Raw genomic sequence first — 12730 nt, 5'->3', positions numbered from 1 at the left:
TTATTTCAGGTTTGTATTTGTGTCTTATGCAAACACATCAGAAGAATTGCCAGGTTTTTTTTGGCTTTAGATCATTGGTTCTCAAAGTGCGGCCTGGGGACCAATGGCGGCCCACAGAAACATTTCTGGCGGCCCGCAATGAATAACAGTTGATAGTTTTAATCCAGGAGCTACTAAGCTTGTTAAATGTTTATTGGACATTACTGGATACAGACCAATAAGTGTTAACAAAAATACTGGGTATTTACCTGGTTTCTATATGGTGAATTTTAGTGTATTATTGGGTTATAAGCTGGTAATAAGCAGGTAGCTACAGCTACCAATTACTAGCTATTTACCCAGTAAATACCAAGTAACAGAAATGTGTTACTTGGTATTAACCTGTAATTAGAATGTAAGAAAAATGGCCAAAATACTGGATAATTACCCAGTAAATTATAAAGCGTTATTATATTAATGCTTAAATTACATTATATTAACGCTTATATTACAATCTGGTCATTAAAATGATTACAAATGGGATTTCTTTCTGTTTTTTCCCTTTGGTGGCCCTCAGTCCAATGTTGGGTTCCTAAATTGGCCCTCAGGTATCAAAACTTTGAGAACCCCTGCTTTAGATGTATTAAATATATAGAGAGATCCCGGATTCAGAGATACATTAACCCAGCTCATGCAATCAACTTCAACTTCAAAAGTATTTTTTCAAAAAGTATTTTTTAGCATTACATGGGCACCAATCTCTCATGCCTCTGCATTAATCACGGAGCTAGAGCTGAGAGGCAATTAGCTTCACTTGGAAGCAAAGAGAAAGCATTAGTTTCCCTCACAACCAAATGAAATAAAAGCCTTTCCACACCTACAAACTTTTTTTCTTTTTATCTTCACACACAGTGATGTACAGCGTACATGTATCGGCAGGGAATTGTACATGAAACACGTACTTGCTTCCGTTAACAGCCATCTGAAAAGCAGCCCAAGCATTATTTCTCAGCATTATTTTTGACACGTTGGACCTATTTTTTAACAACCTTGGATACATGTCCATATCTTGCACTGCATCGTATACCGTGTGTGTTTGTATTTGCCACCTGTTTAGGACCTTTTCTGGCATAAAGGTTGACCTTGTATGAGGAACTGGTAAAGTTTGGGGCAAGATTTGAATTGTGGTTTGGTTAAGATTAGGGCTAGACAATAACTTGTGCCATAAGAACACATCCCTGTGTGTGTGTATGTGTGTGTAAAATATGCTGTTAAAAACACATTTGAGTACAAAACTATCTTTGGGTGAACATTTTGACCTTGTAAGGACATTTTAGCTGGTCCTCACAACTCAACAGCACTCCATTTCTCTGGATGTCTCATTCCCCCAAAAATAGACCAATTCAACTTTTGTCTTTGAATTATTGATTATGACTTTTTCTGGTTATATATAAGCAGCTTTAAAACATTAAAACCAGTCACTGAGGGACTCAGAGTGTTCCAGGGACACAGACTATGTGCACTGACTAATCAGATGCAGAGGTCATTACAGGGAAATTGATAGAAACTGGGATGAAAGAGTGACATAAAGAATGAGATGGTGTGAGAGTGGAATTGCTGCATTGTTCATCAGTGTGTTAGCTCACAGTGTGTCAACACCCCCTCAATCTTTTCATCCTGCATAGTTATTAGAGGCTTTTATTAATTTGAAATGCCATAGAGAGGGAATAAAGCACTAGTGAAATGTCACCTTTTCATCGAGCATGATACAATCATGCCTACAACCATTTTCCCCCTCTGTACTTCCATCCCTGTGTTGAGTCTACTCTCCTCTGCTGCACAGTCTCTTTCACTCTTTCTCAGTGATCAATATAGGCCTGACAACATGATGGCTGGGTTTCCTGAGGGGAGCTGGGTGTCATCTCACTACTGTTTCTCTATTTTAAATCACGACTCTATTTTAAGTCATGACTCTTTAACGCATCTCTGCATTTCATAAAATAAATGAATACAAAAACTATGGAATTTTAGTGTAGCTTTGAAGGCCTGGTGTGTTGGTGAAATAAAAAAAAGGGTTAGGGTTAGGGTTAGGGTTAGGGTTAGGTCTCGTGATAATTTATCGCTGTTGTTATCGATGTTAATTTCCCTACCCACTCTAAAGGCCATATCCTAGATCTCGTCTGCTGCTCTGGCATCACTTCCTCTAACTCAGGGGTCTGCAACCTGCGGCTCTAGAGCCACATGTGGCTCTTCAGCCACTCTGCAGTGGCTCCTTGTAGCTTTAGAGATCAAGGCGACAAATAAAAGTGTTTTAATATCTTGTGCAACATCCAACGTCGACGTAAAATTCAATATTCGGTACATGTTTGGATGCGTCCCGTCCATCTTTGGATCCAGGCTTTTTCTCGAGCACGAACAACATACAATCCAAATATTTGCTTCATTTATTTCAAAGTGGGTTCATTTTAATTTCTTTAGTTTGCCACAAACAATGAAACAATGGAAGAACCAGGTCTACGGGTTCAAGAGGTTGGGTATAAACTGAACATGTTGTAGTTCTTAAATGTCATAAATGAAAGAGACTATTACTATTGTGTATAGTTTGTCTGTATAATAAACTTTATACGTGTTATTATCTCCATCTTGTGTGTTTTTTGTGGCTCCAAATGAATTTTATTTGGGTGGAGAGACGACAAAATGGCTCTTTTCATCCTAAAGGTTGCAGACCCCTGATCTAACTGTTCTGCTGATGACCTTCCCATTTCTGATCACTTGTTAATATCTTTTAACGCTACCTTAACACTAATGAAAGTTAAGCAGTCTCGGCTTATTTCTTTTTCGAAACATCGAAAATATTAATTTAGCAGATCTCACCACAGGCATTAACAGCCTCCCCAGCCTCAGTTTTTCATCCACTCCTGATCGACTGATTACCCAATTATAATCTTGGCCTCCATTCCCTGCTGAATTCACTTGCTCCTGTTAAAACTCGGGCTGTGTCATTCACCAACTCTGCTCCCTGGTTCACACCCCATCGACGACAACTCAAAGCCAAGGGACGTCAACTAGAGCGGCTCTAATCAAATGTATCATACCCACATTTGTCTCTATAAAGACACCATCTCCTCAGTTAAATCTCAATACTATGCCGGTTTGATCCTATGGACCAAGGAAATAAGAAAACGTATACATTTTTAGAAAATCTGAGAACTTGTAATAAGTAATTGGTTAATCGTTAAACGTCATATATAATGATTATTATAAATATGGACTTGGACTTAGAATTAATCATAAAAACATGCCTACCTCAACCGAAAATGCAAACTGACTGCTGCTGAATGGATGACATCATGATATCATGATAAGTTGACTGAATCTATACTCCCTGACTTAATTTGAATCAAAACTGCCTTGACTTTATAAATATAATATATAACAAAGTAGGAAAACACAATATCAAAGAATATCAAGGTCTGCAATACCATGCAGCTGATTATATATCAGTGAAAATAGACTGACCTACAGACACATTTTTTTTTACAAAGATAGTTTTTTCAATTCTGATAAACCTGTATTTAAAAGGGTAAGAGAATGTGTGAGGATTAAAAAAATAAAAATAAATAAACCTGTCACCTGTCACAGATACCAGGGAATAACTCAAGACACACACATCTCTACGTGTCAAGTGCTCACCCTATATGGAGCGTCTAACCTCCACATGTTCGACCAAGGCGTGGATATTATGCATCATCAGCTGACGGAAAAAACAAGGGAGGGAAGGAAATTAAAAAGCAAAAGAGGTGGCAGATGACTGAAAGAATCCCCCCCCCCCCCCCCCCCTCCCCCGCCACAGTCAGGGGACATGTTGCATGTCATCTCAGTGTCTCAGTACGCAGTGGTGCGGCTATGATGTGCCAGGCAGGGCCACTTCACTACAGAGTCAAGGGCACTGGGGTGACAGGAAGCTAAACGCTCCAACTGTTCCCTGTCTCCAGACAAATACATGGCTGAGTGAATTTTTTACGCCTGAAGAGGGAAAGGTACAGAGATCAAAAAGGGGCAGTGGCAGTTTTAAGGTTTGACCTCTGAACTTGTTTGGTTATTTCAGCGCCTACACATTGACACACTCTATTCAAGATAGTGATGATGCTCAAACTGGTTAGTCACTGATACAAGCTGTGTCAGAGACTCACTAGATAGTAGGCTCTACTAAGGCTGGGAGATGTGGCTGAAAAATAATATATTGATATTTTCATATATCACATATGGCAAACACACGGAGTGGGGCCATGTCCATGCTGTTCGCCATCCATTTTGCATGTTTCTGCATTTTTCAATTCCCGCAGGTTGAAAAGAGCTGGTTTGATGAGAGCTGGTTTACTTGTGTGCGACCCCTCGCTTGGTCAGACAGTCTCACAGTTTCATCTTTATCTGCTAAAATAACGCTATCGCCGCATTGACCTTATATGCGTGTCGTGCCATGAAGCACGTGCCATGTGTTTCTCGCAAAAACCTGATTATGAGAACTCCGGGTTGGCGGCCCCGATCTTACTAGGCTGATTTTTCCGTGACCTGGCAGTAGAAGGGAGTGGACACTTTTCACACCCATTTTTCCTGCAACAATTCATTTAATCATCACGCGGCGTAGTGGTTCACGCTCTTGCCTTTGCAGCAAGAAGACCCGGGTTCCAACCCCCGGTTGGAACAAGGGCCTTTCTGCAAGGAGTTTGCATGTTCTCCCCATGTGTGCATGGGTTTTCTCTGGGTTCTCCGGCTTCCTCCCACAGTCCAAAAACACGAGATATGGGGATTGGGTGAATTAGTCACTCTAAATTGACCGTATAGGTGTGAGAGTGTGAGAGAATGGTATGTGGCCCTGCGATGGTGTACCCCACCTATCGCCCAATGTCAGCTGAGATGGGCACAGCACCCCCCCGCAACCCTCCAGTGGAGGATAAAGCGGAAGATAATGGATGGATGTTTATAACATTAAATACATACTGTAGCTGTGTAATAAAGGCTTAAAAAAAGAACAGACATGTATGTTTTCTGTAGATGCAAACAAATGAGACAAAAACAACTAAAGAGGCCAATGACCTGTTGTGGGGTGTGTATATGTATATGTATATATATATATATAATTAAATCATCACCAACAGCCTTTTCCTGACTGTAATTACATTATCTTAAACCTGACAACATGAGCGATGCAGGACTCCGACTGCCCTGTGTGCTTTCAAACCTTTACAAGACTGGAAAGAAATGTTGGCAGCAAGCTCACTCCAGGCAGCAATTACATTTCCTTTAAAAAACTAAGTGAGTTATTACTTTACAAACACATTTCCTATCGGCAGTAGAGTTGACTCAGTAGCCATTCTGCAGATTTGCTGTTTATGCCCCCGAACTCTCAGGCAATGCAGCAAAGGTTACTTCCCCTTCCTTTAGTCTGGAATCTGGTTTCTCACTTTCTTAATTCTATTACATCAGTTCTAGTGAGCACGGAAGACGAACATTGAAAGTTTACAATGGCTCCTGTCATTGCCAGCAAAGATAAGTCTGCTGCATTGACTGTCAATAACTTCGCAGTCTCCGAGCAGCTTAGCGGGAGCTCTCATCTTGTCTTTCCTCCCTAAGCCTCGGAGGGGGGGCCTTGTGGTGAACTGACAGCCACAACCCCTTTTATCCCATTCTGAGAGAACTGAATAAAGTCGAGCAGAATAAAAAAAGGACTCTGCCCAATAACATTTTAGAGGAACTGGAATAAATGCAATCACTGAATCAGCTTCACAGATGTTTATATACAATTGCCAACAAAACACAGATGAATCAGCGTGTCTGCAGATACTATGGAGCAGTATCTGTGGGCCGCCGACTCCTGACTCAAAGCTCACATTCATTCATTTAGATCAATAGCCAGACCACTGAGGATACTGTGTGAGGACAGAATGTCTCTTAGCTTTCCTTTCTAAGATTCTCCCTGCTGCTTTTAAAACCACCCAAAACACTGCGATGAAAATGTTCCAACCACTAGTGAGTCATTTAAACACTGACCGTGTCTGTCTAACAGGCATGCATATTTACCATTTACCACAAATGGTTCTGTTTCTCTGAAGCACATGACAGATGATTCCCTCGATGATTATGTCAATGATATCAAATTCTCCTTTTGAGAACTGCTATTAAAATCATAAAAGACAACGTGATTATAGAGAAAAAAGACGTGGACTAAAAGTGTTTTCACTCCAAAAAAAAAGTATCATGGGAGGTTTTAGTTGTTAATGTTGTGCTGATATAACAATAGAAAGACAGAAACAGAAGCACACTGAAATTCCTATCTATCAAACATAAGGAGAAAGCGCCTACAAAAGAGACTACAAACTAAAACAACCAATGCCTCAGCTGAAGGTGTAGAGAGCAGAAGATAAGGCACATCCAATAGAGCAGGGGTCTGAACCTCAAATGTGTAAATCTATATGTGTTGGTAAGAAAAGTTTTCATGCCAACACATTCTGAAGAGCCCCTGAAGGTCTGCAGCTTAAAATAAGAACATGACTTACCCCCCAGTCGCCCTTTATCCTAAACCATCTTTATCATTTGTCCTAAACCCTCAAGAGAGCATGCCACGAAATTTTAATTAACACCAAAATACCTCAGCCATATCAACCAAAGACAAGACTATGTCAAACCTTAAGATGTCAAATATGCACTCGTGAGCACGGATTGGACAACATGAAAGACTCCAGAGGAAACCGATTGGACCAGACCCCACAAACTGTAGGCAACGTAGGGATCGACCGAAGCTCATTTTGCACGCTCCTCTCATCTCGCAACAAAGTGTCAGGAAGCACTGGTGGAAAAGGTCAGTGGTGTCAGTCTGTCTGTGTGCAGGCCCAGAAGGGAAACACATCACAAGTGTGTGCAGGAGGGGACTGTGTTCCTCATCAGCTCCACAAATATACGTCAGAGGTGATAGATATACTCGCCGTCACGTGCAGAGACATCTGAATGTGAGTATCGGCTGTAGGTCAGTGTTTTGTGAACCTGTGCAACCTGCATACGTCATGTCAAAGTCTGATTTAATTAGTCGTGAAAACATTAACACAACGTAACTGGAAATTACATTTCTTTTTAAACTCATGGATCGTCTTCGATCAACTGCTGTTTTGCATTGTCGATTAGATGAAATTTGGAATAGATTACATTAGGTCAGCAGAGTTGAGAAGAGTAGGGTAGATTGCATTAGGTCATGTTAGATTAAATTAAATCAGGTCGGATTAGATTAAATTTGATTAGGTCAGATTAGAGTAGAGTAGATAAGATTAGGTCAAATCAAATTAAATTGCATTAAATGAGATTGAATTGGATTCAAGTTGTAGATACAAATGTATCCATACAGTTATTTTTCTGATGAAGGATCTTTGGTTATGATTCATTTATAAAATTAGACCTTATCATTTATGGGATAAGGATAGGAAACTGTAAGGAGAACGCTAAGATTTGCATTTAGCACTAAATGGATAATGTCTTTAGTCAAAGCAGAGTTGGTGACTGATTATCATTTTACTTTACACCTGCAGCAACATCTTCCGTCAAAATGTCAAAGTCTTAAATCAGCCTCAGGGTAAGTGTAGGTGGGGTCTGTATTAGGCCTGAGCGAAAATAAACATTTCTTCAATAGCAATCTGACAAAATATCAATAGACTGATGTGATATTGGTGTGTTGCACAAACACACTTTGAAGAATAAGAAATAATTGGAGATGAGCATTCACCGTTAACAAAGATGAAGTATATGAATAATGTATTCATTTATAACTCAATTAAGGTGAATAACATTAATAACTGGTTAGTTAAAACATCAATTAACTGTTCACGTGTGCTTAAAACAGCATTAAGTAATGTTAATTAATGTACCCTTATTGTAAAGTGACACCAAAATGAAGGTGCCATTTTTAAAGTAACTGCATATAAAGCTTTATCTCTGAATAATTGAAAAGGCAGTTCTTGTGACAGATACACTGACATGTAGTGAAGCATTTGTCCAACCTCTTCAGCTCTTTGTTTATCTTGTTTTATGTTCCTTGTCTTATGTAAATGTTGTGTATTCATGATAATCTGGGCTGATAAAGGTTTTTTTTCCTCTCCATTGTTTTGATATAAAACTTGACAGAATGTCACGCACCACTGGAGACCGGGCTCTTTTTTTCCTCATCCTACAGTGGCATTAAAATGTCTCAGTGCCATCTGGAGCCGTGCAAACACAAACTCTCTGTTTTTTAAAGATGCTTATTTTAATTGGTAAATATTCACTTTTGCAGGCGCTCTCAGCGGGCGGGTGCACAGGACTTTTAATAAAGCACTTTGAAGCCTATGGTGTTCTCACCGCTTTCATTGAGCGTCATTCCAAACAAATGCTACCTGGGGTTGAACTGTTGACAATAGTTAATAAGGGCCAGTGGAACATGATGCTGAACAATGCAGTGAACATGCAGCGCACAACAACTCTGCCAGTACCATTACCCTGCCATTGTTAACTGTGTTATCTTTCCCCTGACTCTGTTTGTTGTGTCTTGCGCAGTTATTTGTGGATGTTGATCGAGCGTGTGCAGTTATTTGTTGCATTTGAGAATGTGAATTTAGTTATTTATAAAAAATAAATGTATTTTACAAAAGTGTATGCTGTCATTTATAAAAACTGTACTGTACAAATAGAGTTGGGTTTGGTGACTAAGTTCTAATATTTTCTCAATATTTGACCAAAAAAAAAAAAAAAATATTTGGGCTGCTTTTCTCCAAAGTCTGTAAAAGGAAGAGGAAATTACATATAAATACTAAAAACATTTCATACAAAGCAAAGGAAAGGGAGCTCTTATTTTGACAATATTACGTCTTTTTTGGGCAACAATATAAAATCTGTCTCCTTCCCCCCCATCCTCCAACACCCATGTTGCCACGCGCATCTCGGAATGTCTGGCAGACATTTCCACTTGGACAACTGCTCATCATCTCAAGCTCAACCTTAGTAAAACTGAACTTCTCTTCATCCCGGGAAAAAACTGCCCTCACATGGACCTGTTGGTCACTGTTGAAGACGTCGCTGTATCGCCATCATCAACTGCAAAGAATCTGGGTGTAATCCTCGACTACGGACTTTCCTGCACCCCCAACACCATCGCGGTAGCCCGATCCTGCAGATTTGCCCTCTACAACATCCGAAGGATCCGGCCCCTCCTCCCAAAGTAAGCAACGCAACTCCTGGTTCAATCCCTGGTCATCTCCCGCCTCGACTACTGCAACTCGCTATTGGCTGGACTCCCTGCCTCTGCGACTATACCGTTGCAACGTATCCAGAACGCTGCAGTGCGCCTCGTTTTCAATCTACCCAAATTCTCCCATGTGACCCCCCTCCTCCGTGACCTCCACTGGCTTCCTGTTGCGGCCCGCATCAGATTTAAGACCATGGTGCTGGCCTTCAAAGCCATCAACCGAACTGCACCAGTCTACCTCCAAACACTGATCAGACCACACACCCCAGCTTGAGCCGGCCGTCTGGTACCGCCATCCCTGAGAGCAAACAAAGGCCGCTCAACGAAGTCCCGACTCTTTTCTGCCCTGGCACCTCAGTGGTGGAACGAACTTTCCGACCAACATCAGGACAGCAGATTCGCTCGCCATCTTTCGCAAAAGACTCAAGACTCACTTGTTCAGACTTCACCTCGACCCTACATAGCACTAACCTAAAGTACTAATAGGTTCCTACCTTCAGCACTTGTATCATAGCACTTATGGAAAGTTCCTTTCTTGTGACAAATGTACTTATTGTAAGTCGCTTTGGACAAAAGCATCTGCCAAATGCCCTAAATGTAGATGTAAATGTTCCAAGGAAAGCACAACTTTACTAAATTATTTTTGCAGGTGTTTTCTCCTTTGCTTCATATCATGGCAAGAAAAACAACAAGGAAAACATCAATACAGTGGAAAGCACACACACACACACACACACACACACACACACACATGGCATGGCATAACAACACAACCGAACACAACACGACACAAAATGCACTGAATACATTCCACACAATTGGATAAATAAAAAATCTGCAAACACATACATATAGTAATAAAATAGCTTATTTTCTATGACACCCTCACACACACGGGCACACCACACACACACACACACACACACACACACACACACACACACACACACACACACACACACACACACACACACACACACACACACACACACACGTTCCTCTGTGACCTGTTGTATGTATGCAAGCTGTTTCATGTCTGTGTGAATGTGTCCACACACATATACAGCATTTTGACTGTGTTCAGACCTGTATCATTTTAGTGAGTATATATATCTGATTAGATCCGGTTGTGTGTCTGTGTGCATTAATCTCCGCTGTTGTCTTGTATGTACTGTTCTCTATCCCTGACCCAGTACGCTGTGAGATCTTGCCCACAGCCTCATTTGTCTCCATCAGGGGAACAGGCGAGGTTACGACTCACCAAAGCGCAGTATGTTTCTGGCGGATCTCCACACGTGATATTCGGGGGGTCGAGGGCCACTCGCAGGTACTTTGTCATGTCAGTGGCTTCCGGCTGACAGGCCATGTAGTCCCACGCCAGGCCCTCCTCCGTATAGATCTGGGACTTGCAAACGTCATAGTGCCCCCAGGCCGCTGGGTAATGTTGCATGGTATGCGCCATGCTGGTGCAGACAGCTTGTAGAGTGAACAATATGGGCCAAAGCATCGTTGATCTCTTTCTGTACGGTTTCTCTAGAATTCTTCTTTTCTTTTTGTGAACCTTAACAGCTGCTGCTTTGTCACAGAAACAGCGATACTAGTTTCTAAATGAACTGCAGCTTTGAACGGTGAAGTGAAGGGTTTGGCTTCATGTTGCTACTTATGTTTCAGCAGCTTCAAGCAACGATTAGCATTTCCCCATTCGTTTATTTTGTCTCTGCTACCACTTCTGCTTGGCCGATGAGGTGTGTCCACCAGTAAGCCTCTCTGTAATAGTTGAGTCCTGATGACGGGGGTCAACTGACGGTCAAATGAGATGAGAAGAGAGGAGTGACACTCCTCATAAGTCAGCGGTTGTCAGGCGCCTCAGCTTGATCTCCCGTTAATTGAGGTTTTTGGCCACAAGCGACATCCTAGACGTAAAAGAGAAAGACAGTTTGGTGAATAAAGTGCAACACATGAACACAGCAAAAACATTTGACACAGAATTAAAATGTTGGTTTAGTGCGAGGGCACTGAGGTGGATAATAATAAGTGCATCTCAGTTAGAGGTGGGCAAGAGTATATCGTCTAAGACAGGGGTTCTCAAAGTTTTGATACCTGAGGGCCAATTTAGGAACCCAACATTGGACTGAGGGCCGCCAAAGGAAAAAAAACAGAAACAAATCCCATTTGTACTCATTTTAATGACCAGATTGCAGTTCTACAGTTTAGCGTTAAGTAATATAAGCGTTAAGAAAATGTAATTTAAGCATTAATATAATAACGCTTTATAATTTACTGGGTAATTACCCAGTATTTTGGCCATTTTTCTTACCTTCTAATTACAGGTTAATACCAAGTAACACATTTCTGTTACCATATATTTACTGGGTAGAACCAATGGTCTAAGAACATGGTTCTCAAACTGTGGTTCGTATACCACCAGCTGAGCAGTTTTGAGAGCATATTACAACAAACAAAAAACGACAAACTAAAATAAATGATATAACGATTATTAGATTTCACTATACCAGTGTGTGAGGTATATTTGAGGAAGAGGAGGATGATGAGAGAGCAAATGCTCTTATTGGGAATAAATCCTGCCTCCTGTGAAAAGTCTGTAGCTGACTTTGCTCGACCTATTTACACCACTGTATTTTAAAATGGGTGATAACGGTGTTCCTTTTGTCAGGTGGGACTGAATAATACGTTTGAGAACCGCAGATCTAGGCTAATATCCTGATTGTTGTTCTAAAGATATGCAAAAAGAGATGAAAACACACACTGAAACTCCACACATATCCCTGAACGTGTGCAGCAGTGAGCAGGATTCAGTGTCACATGACCATTAGTGGGGCTTACTCGATCACATGACCTCTCGATGGCATCCTTCCTGCCACAAAAATGCGATGTGCGTGGCTGTACTAATAGGGAGAAGAGATGGAGACACCAGCCCTGACAACTAGGTCTTTGAAATAGCTTTATGAGTTGCTCTTGCTTGCATACACATACTCATACACAAGTTCACACTTAATATGTATCCCTCTATAATTACCTTGTGAAAATGACTGTATACAATTCAAACCAAGCTTGTTCTGTGAGGCCTAATCTCCATTCGATATTCATACAAAAAGGCTCATTTCCATGTGTCGAGTTGCTCCGTCTAACTTATTGCTTTTGTTCCCCTGACTCTTGCTCTTCTGTTTGTCCCAAAGCCGTCAGAGGCATTTGGGGGGAATATTAAAGTCAAATTGGGAGACAGAAATGGTCTATTTGAGGGATTGTACGTTTCTCAGAGCTATCACAACCCATCAGTCACATGGCCTAACTCGTGGGATAATGGCGCCTGGCAGCAGTCAGTGGAGACTGGCAACATCTTAAGCCCAATTTATACTCCTGCGTAAAGTGCTCTGCGTAGGTTACGCAGAGCCTCTGCGTCGTCTCCCACTGCACGAAATATTTTTTAAGTGTCCGTCACTCCGTCAAGGGACAACGGAGACGGCA

General features: G+C 41.2%; 1 protein-coding gene across 1 annotated transcript in view; it reads right to left on the bottom strand.

Moving 5' to 3' along the window:
• Positions 1–10754, bottom strand: part of LOC310942343 (netrin-G1-like) — a gene marked incomplete at its 3' end in the record, with an annotated part of 49406 nt that extends 38652 nt beyond the window's left edge. The window contains exon 1 of the mRNA XM_083907721.1: positions 10506–10754. Within this exon, the coding sequence (XP_083763847.1) occupies positions 10506–10751 (246 nt within the window). The 5' untranslated portion in view covers positions 10752–10754. The remainder of the gene's footprint in view (positions 1–10505) is intronic.
• Positions 10755–12730: the final 1976 nt, after the last annotated feature.

This window comes from Microchirus variegatus (genome assembly GCF_963457635.1).
Source record: "Microchirus variegatus genome assembly, chromosome: 21".
Classification (NCBI taxonomy): domain Eukaryota; kingdom Metazoa; phylum Chordata; class Actinopteri; order Pleuronectiformes; family Soleidae; genus Microchirus; species Microchirus variegatus.
The sequence above is the reverse complement of the archived record's forward strand: the minus strand, read 5'-3'. Positions and strand labels throughout refer to the sequence as shown.